Here is a 12,106-nt window from a genome sequence, read left to right on the forward strand (position 1 = left end):
AACCAACGCAGTTATACACCACTAAACAGTTGGAAGCCCTTGCAATGAGGACTGTCTATTGATTTTCATCCATAGGATTGCTTAAAAGCTCACAAGTGCAGAGGATGCTACTGTGTAACTACTGTACAGATGTATGATCTTAAATTGAGCCAGCAACAGCAGGAACATTATCCTGGAGCAACAGGAAATTTGAATTATTATGTGGATTATAATTAATGGAAAGTTTTTGTAAGGGAAAATCAAGTCTGAGATTTAAAAGTGGAAATTACAAACTTCAGAAGCCTTTTAAAACCTCAAATACAATACAAGTTTTAAATGTCCTGCATTGCAACTCTCCTGCAACAGGTTGATCAGATGAATATCCTACACTGAGTGGCGCAGTGGTCTAAGGCACTGCATCGCAGTGCTAGCTGTGCCACTAGAGATCCTGGTTCGAATCCAGGCTCTGTCGCAGCCGGCCGTGACCGGGAGACTCATGGGCAGCGCACAATTGGCCTAGCGTTGTCCAGGGTAGGGGAGGGAATGGCCGGCAGGGATGTAGCTCAGTTGATAGAGCATGGCGTTTGCAACGCCAGGGTTGTGGGTTCAATTCCCACGGGGGACCAGTATGAAAAAAAAATATATATATATATATTCACTAACTGTAAGTCGCTCTGGATAAGAGCGTCTGCTAAATGACGTAAATCTGTACCTCCATACAGTAGATTATGTCATTATCTTGGATAACAGTAGGTTTCATCATGATGTGAGCTCCTATTCCTGTAAACGTTATCTCTAAGAGCTACAGAATCATCTATTATTTGAGAGAACATATTGAATTCATCTAACTACTATCTATGAACTTGAGGACAAAATGGTGGTTATGAAATGCATGGTACAGAACATTACCTAGACACTGTAGTCATTAGTAGAGAGTTCTCTCTACCTGTCCGTCCTCTCCATGCTCCCCGCCTTGTGAGTCACACACAGCCTTTATTTTCGGATCACTGTTCTATCTCCTCTCTCTCATCCTCTTTTAGATGTCCTTCTTAAATTCCATTCTCTCTCAACCAAACCTTCTATTTTTGGCAGATGTCACTTTCCCAAGGAAATAAGTTATCAGTGCTCCAAGGTAATCATCGGGACTGCTTAAAACATGTCAGCAATTCAACATTCTCACCAGTTCCCCCTATAGGCAATGGGAGAGAGACGATTGAATCATGTACAACATTGTTTCACATTAATTGTATGATATTCATTTTGGCACAGTACAGGCATGTTACTGTTTGCATGGCAACGTGAACAGCATAGGTAGAGGAAAACTAGATTATTCTGTTGCCTTAGAGATGAGGAAGAAAATCAAGGTTTATTATAGTGATGACCAGAAACAGAACAGAACTCCTGTTATCTGGTGTAAATATTACACAGTTATAATCAATTAGGCAAGAAATGTCTTTGGGCTCTAATATTGTCTTTGGGCTCTAATATTGTGTCTTTGGGCTCTACTATCCTGATCTATGTCAGAGTAGTTTCCGTCCAGCACTTTCTCACAATGAAGAATGGCAGTTCAGATAAGTTGCTAATTGTCTAATTCACTTTTGGAATAATTACACCAGTGTTTAAAGGACAAATTCAATAGACAAAACATCAATAAGAATGAGCTTAGTCCTTAGCTCTCTGACCTTCGTCCTGGTGATTTACATGAGAACACCTCAGAATTCAAAGTGCTTTATGGTCAAATGAGCTCTTCTGTTTTGACCTTTTTGCAACCTGCTTTGAATGCCAAAAGCTGACTTTTTGCTCCTGTCTTGTTTTTGACAGTTCTTTATCCAGTGTTTTTGGGGCGGTGGTCAACCCAGACCCATGTATTTAATTATTTCTAAATAGTCACTCTGAGTCACCCTATTCTGATAGAAAGGGCATATTTTGTGACATGTATATCTAATGGGGGATGATCAAAAATTGGGATAATTGAGTGACAACACCATGTGTGCTTCCTTTCATATAATATCCTGTTAAGCTATATTCCGACTATCACTCACAATAACATGACCACCACTGTGACAGTCATTCATTCCGTCAGTCCATCAGTCGGTCACTGGTTATGTGAGTTGGCATCCAATAGACAGACCCCTATGTGCATCTGGCCAGTAATTCATTCAGTGATCCCCAATGCCCTCAGCACAACCATCTTTAATTCATGAATGATCCATTATTGAATATTAGGCAATAAACAAGCCACCCATATTCCAGGCACGCTCAGGTGTATGTGTGAGTGGCAGCGAGGAGCAGCTTGTTTTCCACTGAAATGCAAGAGGGCTTTATATCCCAAAAATGGGCTTTTAGCTGTAGATGGACTTAGCTACCTGGCTTCAAGAAAATCTTGTCCGTATCAATTGTGTGTAATGACTCGTAGATCCAAAGGCATAGGCTATTGATTAGACCTTGCTAGGGCTTTGAAATCTAATACAGATGTGGGATCTTAATTTGAGCCAGTTTGCTAGAGCAGGAAAATTATACTGCAGCAACAGGAAATGTGAATTATTATGTGGATAATAATTCATGGACATTTCTTGATTGATTGATTGATTAATTGGACTCAATATTCTTAGAGTCAGTTTGCTAATACAGTATTTATTCAATAAAATATAGCCTACATTTCAAAAGAGTCTGAAATGAGTAGTCTTAGGCTATTGCAATACTGTTCTGTATCTTCTATTTCCTGTAAGTTTACAATTCTAAAGTTCAAGGGAGAAAGGAATGGGAAAAATAGCAAAAGCATGGCAGAGTCTTTCAGCAAGCTTTTCTGCAGCGCCACCATACAGGTGCATTGAATCTTCAATTCTAAAGTCCAGGGAAAAGGGGAATGAGTTGCCTGGGAGCTGCGCTGTTCAGCGGCTGTGGTGCTGAATTGGGTTCGCAACGCTGTCCATGGTGCTGAATGTGTGTGAGCCGGTATTAGGGCACAAGCTGGTATTCCCATACATGCTAGTTAGATGTGTTCATTGTAGGCCTACAACATGTAAGTTACAACAAATATTAGTGACCTAGTAATAGCCTAGTATCCAACATCTTCATCACATACATGTGTGCCAAACATACACCAACAAGAGCCAACCAACAACTGATGCAATAAGGAGCAATTCCTGGGATTAAATGCACTTTGTCCAGTAACAGTGACATTTGCCGGGTAGTGACACAGCCTATAAAGTGGCCAAGGGGAGCCTTGGATGTGACCCATTTCCTTTAAGATGTTCGTTCCAAAGGAAAGCAAGCAATGCATGTCTGGATGATGAGAGCAAGGTCCTTTGTCTACGGTCTGGGCTGTCGAGTGTTGTTGGATAATTGCTATGAATAGCAAAAAAAAACACGAAATTGATATGTATTTAGATAATTATTTTTAAAAGATAGGGTGAGATGACGCGTTCATTACATCGTTAGTACAATGTATTTCACCGCTCTGGCCCTTTAAATGATCTGGCGAAATCAGAGCGTGCACGGAAGTTATTGTTTGTGGGAAGAGAGGGGGATTTGTGTGTGTGAGACACAATTTAACGGGAGTAGCTAAATTAGATACATTAAGGCGTAGACGTCCTCGTGCAAAATTGAGACGTTTTGAAAATTCTATCCAATAATATAGCTAGCTAATTTGCTGAAATAGCTAATCAGTGCAGTGTTGTTGATATTATTCTACTAGCATAGCTAGCTAGCTAGCTAACGTTAGCTAACTTTGGTTCTTGGCTAGCTAGCTAGCTTATTCAGCTACCAAGCAATATGCCTTCATACAAAGAAGTGAGAAACAGCAACCGCTTCTATTATTTCATCAAATTCACCTTAAATGTCTACTCAATGCTCTTCTCGGTAAGTGTTGTTAATGTGGACTTGTTGGTTTCAGGGACAGGGTTGGGGACCAGCTCTCAAGAACCCAAGCGGAGTATTACCGTCTATTTGAATGGGCTAGGGGGGACCACATTGTTGGCTGTCAGAAAACCACCACCTTTGTTTACTAGCCAGCTGGCTAGCTAGCCAGTGTAGTAGCTAGCTAGTATCGGTATCTTCCTAGCTCGCTAGCTAACTCTGGTGCCAAATTGCTTGCCAGAAGAACGAATAATGCCAAGGAAATACTACTGTGTGTACACTTTATCTGATATGGTCGTTAATTTACTACACTAGGCTATACTCTCCTTTCTGCTTTGTGGTACAGGGCAGGGCGTGGGACTACTGAGTGATACAGTGAAAGGGGTGGTCTGCGTCCCCTATTCCCTAAATAGTGCACTACCTTTGACCAGAGCTCTATCTGGGCCCTGGTCAAAAGTAGTGCACTATATAGGCGATAGGGTGCCATTGGGACAAAGCTGTGTGTTGAGAGGCCTTTACTCTGAGAGTGAGGGATTGAGAGCAACCTGTCCCAGTGCTCCTAAGAGGGATGAACCGTTCGCTCTGCTCTGCTTTGTCTGTGCAGTGTATAGCTATCAGTACTGTATCTTCCTAGCTCGCTAGCTAACTCTCTGGCATCAAATTTCTTGCCAGAAGAACAAATAATGCCAAGGAAATACTACTGTGTGTACACTTTGTCTGATCTAGTCATTCATTTACTACACTAGGCTACACTCTCCTTTCTGCGTTGTGGTGCAGGGCAGGGTGTGGGACTACTGAGTGATACAGTGAAAGTGAAGTGGGATATTTAATTTTTGTTAGACAGGAAATATGTTGCTAGCTGTATTCCATGAACAATTATTATTGTTTCAGCCTATAGCCTAGGGCCTACATATTGCAATATTGTGACAGGCAGGGCCATTCAATGTAGCTAGCTATGCTATGCCTACATATTACTACACTACATTTGATACGGCCTAATGAGTCAAATCAGTTTTCTGTGACCCAGCTGTTGACATGCCTCTTCTAGGTGTTGTGAGGCATGTGGGGCATTTACTACATTGTAATTACAGCTTTTCAGGGCAGTAGTGGGTTACACAGGAAGGTCTAATTCACTTTAAATCCATAACATGCTAGCCTACATGACACACCTTCAATTGTGTGCCATGTAGGCTTTAAGGCGATGAATCTGTAGGCAGTTTACAGAATATTAAAAGTATTGTTTGTCTGTTTAGAATAGGGGAATTTGCATCATGGATGTATTTTACAGCAAATAAGTATTTTGGGGTGAATAAGCATAATTCAAATGCTGCTGGGTCTACGGCTGAACTTTCTAGTGCCATTTTTTAGTGAATAGCCTAGTTTGCTGAGTGTTCATTCTTTGATTATGACACAATCTCATTGCACAGACTGTCACTGTCTCCCAGTGTCACATGATTTGGGGTTTCTGACACAAGCCTTTTCAGGAAGGGCATGCAACCAACCCACCCACACGTAACACAGCTCCATATAGCCTATCTCTGTGTACCATGTGGCACAAGTCACAGACTGTAATTTGCTTTACCAACTGTACTTTGGTGATAAGCGTTGCCTGCAGTAATATTGTTGTGCGTCCCCTATTCCCTACATAGTGCACTACTTTTGACCAGTGCTCTATGGGCACTGGTCAAAAGTAGTGCACTACATAGGGGATAGGGTGCCATTGGGACAGCCTGTGTGTTGAAAGGCCTTTACTCTGAGAGTGAGGGCTTGAGATTGAGAGCACCCTGTCCCAGTGCTCCTAAGAGGGATGAACAGTACTCTCTGCTCTGCTTTGTCTGTGAAGATGATGCATTAACCCAGTAGGATGCTGCTATGCCAGACTGTACTGTCATCACACCATCAGGCAGAGAGGACGCTGCAGCTGAAAGAGAGGAGAAATGGAAGTGGGGGAGTTAGTTAGAGATAAGCATGGATGGCTTTGTGACTTTAGCTTGCTTTCAATTGGTTTTCTTGGCTATACATCAGTATAACGCTGGGCGATATGGACAAAAGTCGCGATAAATTGCATGATTTGATACGATAACGACAAGTAGAATGATCATTTTATAACATTAATGTCTAGATTCTAAAGGTATCGCACATCTGAGGTATCTTTTTTGCAGGTGCATGGTAACAGCTGAATTAGATGAGAAAAAAAGAAGAAACCCGCACACTTCTTGCTAGTATCACTGCTCTTTAATAAGCTTTACGTATCGGCCTCAAGGCCTTCGTCAGAGCTTTGATTAAAGAGCAGTGATACTATCAAGAGCAGTGTGCGGGTTTCTTCTTCGTTTCTCATAACATTAATGTCTACCACAGTTTTTTTTGTAATGATCCTGTACACTACTACTACTAGTTTGATGGTTGTAGCCATCAATTGTCCCATTAACAATCACCCATATTAGCAAACCTATTTCATTTCAATCGTCACATTTCTCTAGTATAGACTACTTATCGTCATGAACGATATCAGCAAAAATGCTTGCTATAAAATTTATAAGTATGGTCGGTGTCAATAATTTTATGTTTATTGTCCCAGCTCTACATCAGCATTTATGTAATAAAATTCAACCTAACCTTGAGTAGTGACTCAGTGTTTAAGTGATGTCTTTATGAATGTATATGTGTGCCGACGACACAACGGTGGTGGGCCTGATCGCCGACGGTGACGAGACAGCCTACAGGGAGGAGGTTGGAGCCCTGGCAGAGTGGTGCCAGGAAAACAGCCTCTCCCTCAACGTCAGCAAAACCAAGGAGCTGATTGTGGACTATAGGAAACGGGGGGAGCACATCCCCATCCACATCCACAGGGCTGCAGTGGAGTGGGTCAAAAGCACCAAGTTCCTCAGTGTGCACATCACAGAGGACCTGACATGGACCAATCACACCACCACCGTGGTGAAGAAGGCGCAACAGCGTCTCTTCAATCTCTGGCGACTGAAGAAATGTGGCAGGGGCCCTCAGATCCTCAAGACGTTCTACAGCTACACAATCATCTTGACCGGCTGTATCACCGCCTAGTATGGCAACTGCACCGCCCTCAACTGCAAGGCTCTACAGAGGGTGGTGCATCATTGTGGGTGAGCTCCCTGTCCTCCAGGACATGTACAACAGGCAATGTTTGAGGAAGGCCCGGAAGATCGTCAAGGACTCCAGTCACCCGAGCCACGAACTGTTCACTCTGTTACCATCTAGCAAGCGGTATCGGAGCATCAGGTTCTACCACCAGGCCATCAGACTGCTGAACAGCTAACCCTAGCTTTCTCCCTGCACAGACCTGCACCTTACAGACTATTTGCACTTCAGAGACTATCTGCACCTTAGATTATTTGCACTGACTCTCCACACATTCAACCCTTACACACAAACACACACAAACAAACACAAAAGGACACACTCAGACTCGTACTTGATATTATTGTTATGATAGATATTGACTAATGTACTGTATTGTTGAGGGAGCAAGCACACAAGCGTTTCACTGCAACTTTTATACCTGCTGAAAACTGTGTACGTGACAAATACAATTTGATTTGATTTGCCTATGGGAAAATCCAAAATCTCTATGAGTCACCATAGACAACCTTTGAGTACCGGCTCAGTTGTGTGCTCCTATAGTTAGGCCGCTAGGTGTGGATGTGCTGCCTGGAGGTGTTAGAATAGAAAGTCTTTAAAGCAGACTATTGAACAGATCCTAGTGCTCTCTGCCTCTTTTTTCTATTTGTCATAGTTTAATTTCAAACCTTAGCCTAGGCTAGTGGATGAGTCAGCAGATTTGGATGGAGAGTGTATTTTACTCATCCAGTTACGTTATCAGTTAAATGTAACCCTGCCCCGCCATCACTCTCTCTTTCCACCACCATATTTAGTAAATAATTGTTTTCCTGAAATCAATCAGCGGGTATAATGAATCCCTCTCTCTCTCCCTCAAAGCTGAGGAACGCTCAACTCCGTTCTCTTATATCAAGGCGGAGTTGATTATTGATAACTGGACGCGTGATTTGCTAGCAACAACATTGAGTCACCATCAGTTGATACTTGTAAAAATCTCAATTCTGGAAACGCTTACCTGTACCTATTTTTGACCTGTACAATCGCGGTCCTTTGTGTTACTCAACTGGAGACGTAGCGGTCTTGACGTAAGCTGGGATTCAATTGGCACGTGCATTCACGCTGAGTTGAGCAACACAAATGAGGGAAAAGTCGGTGGTTGTATTCAAATATTTTTTTAAAATTAAAAGTATGAATTTCAGCACCGCGCGGAAGGACCACAGTTGTACAGGACAAACATAGGTACAGGTAAGAGTTTGGTACAAATTGTCATTTTTACAAGTAACGACTGATGGTGACTCAATATTGAGCGTTCCTCAGCTATCTCCCTCTCTGCTTTCCCACTCTCTCACACTCCATGACTCTCCCTCTCATCTCACAGGAAATTGCAGTCATTTTCATGTTCAATTTTCACTCCACCTCTCTCTTTGTCTGTCTGTAGCTCTGTCTGTCTCTCTGTCTGTCTCTCTCTCCCTCCCTCTCTCTACATCAGCCATACTGCTGCTGAGTATGAACTACAAGAAAATGTCAGTGACTTCCCTCGCTTAGATTGTAATTTTCTCTCCTTCTCTCCAGTCTTTCTCACTGCTTGTGTTCATCCTTTTTCCGTGTTAAGATGGAATGCCTTGGCTTCTGTTCCCCCAAGAGCTCCCCTGGCCCACAGCCAGCCATGCAGGAGCACTCACTGTTAATGAATGCTATTTCTTCTCCTTGTCTGTTCAATCTGCTTAATGTAGTTTCACACAGGTTTGCGAGAATCCGTCATGTGTGCCTGTAGGTTTCCTTTGGGAAGGAGAGAGTCAGTCGACTAATCCTTTGAGAGAGTGTGTGTACTGTGTAGTCTATTTGCATTGCTTCTTATCGGTCTGAAGTTTGGTCATTTGTCAGATGATGTGTTTGTCTCTTACGCTCAGTGTGTCCAGCCTACTGCTCAGTCCACTTAGGCTACACTAATGTGGGTGACAGAGTGAATGAGAAATGAGCTAACCGCTGTAAGAGACTTAAAGTAGGCCTACATCTTTTGAAAATATCCACTGGACACAGACGTCATTTTAACATCTAGTTTTGATTTACATTTGGTTGTGTTGTCAACTAACATGAATTCAGTGTGAAATCAACCTACAATTTTACCCTGTCATTGGATTTAGGAAAAAAATCTAAAAGTCCCTTACGTTGATGACCTTTTGCAAATCCAATCAGTATTACACATTAATTCAACGTAATGTTTTGCCCAGTGGGTAGGGACTTAATACATTTTCTGATGTTGGGCGGGGTGGTGGTGGTGGTGCTGTCAATAGTGAATAGACTAAAGTAGGGAAAGAGTGATGAGGCTTGCTCTCTTAGTGCAGATTGCCTCTCTTCCTAATTGAGAATCGATAGGTAGGCCTATGGGGTGGAGATTGTTGTTTGTTTTTCTCTGCTTTCTGCGAGAGTTGCAGAAAGAAAGGACTATCATTATGAGTCAAAGTTGCATTCCAAATGGCACCCTATTCCCTATATAGGCTAGTGCCTTAATAGTCCCTTTAATTCACTATAAAGTGAAAAGGGTGCCATTTGGGATGCAGACAACGTGAGACCCACCCTGCCATGGTTTTGAAAGCTCTCAAATGGCACACCAGGAGGTAGTCAAGTGGGGTTTGTTTGATGCTAACAAGGCTGATAACACAACAACACAGCAGCTAGCCTAGGACTAGTTCTATAACCACCATCTCCTGTCATCATTTGCTAACTTTACTTTGGGCAGCAGCCAGGGTGTGAGCAGGAGCACTAACACTAAGCAGCCAGGGTGTGAGCAGGAGCACTAACACTAAGCAGCCAGGGTGTGAGCAGGAGCACTAACACTAAGCAGCCAGGGTGTGAGCAGGAGCACTAACACTAAGCAGCCAGGGTGTGAGCAGGAGCACTAACACTAAGCAGCCAGGGTGTGAGCAGGAGCACTAACACTAAGCAGCCAGGGTGTGAGCAGGAGCACTAACACTAAAGCCCTTTGTGTTTCCTAATTGACTACAAGGAACAAGGAAAATGGGTCGCATCATCATGATGCTACCACTAGAGAAGAAGACATGGGATGCATCCCAAATGGTACCCTATTCCCTATATAGTGTACTACTTTTGGCCAGGGCTCTGGTCAAAAGTAGTGCACTACATTACATTTACATTTTAGTCATTTAGCAGACGCTCTTATCCAGAGCGACTTACAGTTAGTGAGTGCATACATTTTTTTCATACTATATGTAATAGGGTACCATTTGGGACTTATCCGTGCTATTTTGAAGATGTCCATGTTATTTGACATCAGCAATGGGTTTACAACATAATCCAAGGGAAACAGTAGCTTTGAACATGCCGATAGCTTTGAACGTTGCTCGCTTGGTTAGGCTATGCTTTCTATGCACACTGCTATCATAAAATCCTGTTATCTGCAAGGATGCTTATTCAGAAAGATGGCACTCTGCAGCGCTCTGACCGTCTCACCCTAACCCCTACCCTCTCTTCTTCCCCCTCTCCCTGCCTCCCCCTCTCTCTCTCCCTGCCCCCCCTCTTTCCCTCTTTCCCTGCCTCCCTCTCTCCCTGCCTCCCCCTCTCTCTCCCCCTTTCCCTGCCTCCCTCCCCCCTCTCTCCCTGCCTCCCCCTCTTCCTCTCCCTCCCTCTCCCTCCCCCAGCTTCTGGGCCTGTGTGTGTTGTGCGTGGGGGTGTACGCGGAGGTGGAGCGTCAGAAGAACCGTACCCTGGAGGGGGTGTTCCTGGCCCCCGCTGTGGTGCTCATCCTGCTGGGCCTGGTGATGTTCACTGTCTCCCTGGTGGGCATGGTGGGCTCCCTCAGGGACAACAAGACCCTGCTACACATGGTGAGAGAGGAGAGGAATGGAAGAGCGAGAGGGAGGGGGAGAGGAGGGGGGATATGAGGAGAGAGGGAGGTTTGGATGGAGAAGAGGAGGGAGGAAGGAAAGAAAGAATAGGAGGGTTGAGAGATTGGGTTGAAGAGAGTGGGAGGAGGGGGACAGGAGAGGAGAAGGGGACTCTGCTGACTGGGCTATGTCAGTCAGCCTGTGGATGGGGTTGCCTATCTCAGCCCAGCAAGCTGTCTGCAGAGCAGTTTGTTTGTCAATCAATTATCTCTCCCTCTCATCTGGGATATACAGATAGCAGCTAAACTCTGGTCCCTCTGGCTTGATGTGTACATGTCAGTGCATTCTCTCTCTCTCTTTCTCCTGTCTGTCTGTCTTCCAGTTTTTGTGTGTCCTGTGTGTGCTACTGTTCCTGCAGGCTGTGGCTCTCATCGTTGCACTCATCTTTGAGAAAAAGGTAAGTTATCTCTCTCTCACACACTCACACACACACACGGCTGTAACACATGTTCACATGGTACACCGGTGTCGCCTCTGGCATTGCCTCCAGCCACGATAAGATCACATCACAGCAGCATTCAATGTGATGGATGATTCATTTTTTTCATCATCCCCCTCTCTCTCTCTACTCTTCCTCTCTCTCCCTGTAGACATCAGCCCTGTTCCAGAGCAGTATACGAGAGGGAATTAAACACTATTACGATGATCTGGACTTCAAAAACATCTTGGACTTTGTGCAACAGAAGGTAAGAGGACACCATTTTCATTATCAGAAGCAACAGACAGGAAATAGTGGCATGTGATGTGTGTGTAGTCCCGTGTGGCTCACTTGGTAGAGCATGGTGCTTGCAACGCCAGGGTTGTGGGTTCGATTCCCACAGGGGACCAGTATGAAAATGAACGAAGTCGCTCTGGATAAGAGCTTCTGCTAAATGACTAAAATGGAAAATGTACAGAATGAAGAGAACACTGAGATTACCCACTGGGCACACACTGGTTGAATCAATGTTGTTTCCACGTCCTTTCAATTAAATTACATTGAACCAACATGGAATAGATGTTGAATTGACATCTGTGGGTAGGGTTGCAAAGAGAGGGTATACAGTGCCTTCGGAAATATTCCGACCCGTTGACTCTTTCCACATTATGTTAGGTTACAGCCTTATTCTAAAAAGTTTTTTTTATTTCATTTTTTATATTCCCTCATCAATCTACACACAATACCCCATAATGACAAAGCAAAACCAGGTTTTTAGACATTTTTGCAAATGTATTAAAAATAAAAAACGTAAATACCTTTGGCAGCGATTACAGCCTCAAGTCTTCTTGGG

General features: G+C 43.7%; 1 protein-coding gene across 1 annotated transcript in view; it reads left to right on the top strand.

Annotated features, from left to right (window-relative positions):
• The first annotated feature begins 3,476 nt into the window (after positions 1-3,476).
• The window catches only part of LOC311123113 (tetraspanin-15-like), an 18,588-nt gene continuing 9,958 nt past the window's right edge, over positions 3,477-12,106 (top strand). Inside the window, exons 1-4 of the mRNA XM_084197390.1 lie at positions 3,477-3,840; positions 10,590-10,775; positions 11,158-11,232; positions 11,426-11,521. Coding sequence (XP_084053516.1) covers positions 3,754-3,840; positions 10,590-10,775; positions 11,158-11,232; positions 11,426-11,521 — 444 coding nt within the window. The 5' untranslated portion in view covers positions 3,477-3,753. The remainder of the gene's footprint in view (positions 3,841-10,589; positions 10,776-11,157; positions 11,233-11,425; positions 11,522-12,106) is intronic.

This window comes from Coregonus lavaretus, assembly GCF_964263955.1.
Source record: "Coregonus lavaretus genome assembly, contig: HAP1_SCAFFOLD_4487, whole genome shotgun sequence".
NCBI classification, from domain to species: Eukaryota; Metazoa; Chordata; class Actinopteri; order Salmoniformes; family Salmonidae; genus Coregonus; species Coregonus lavaretus.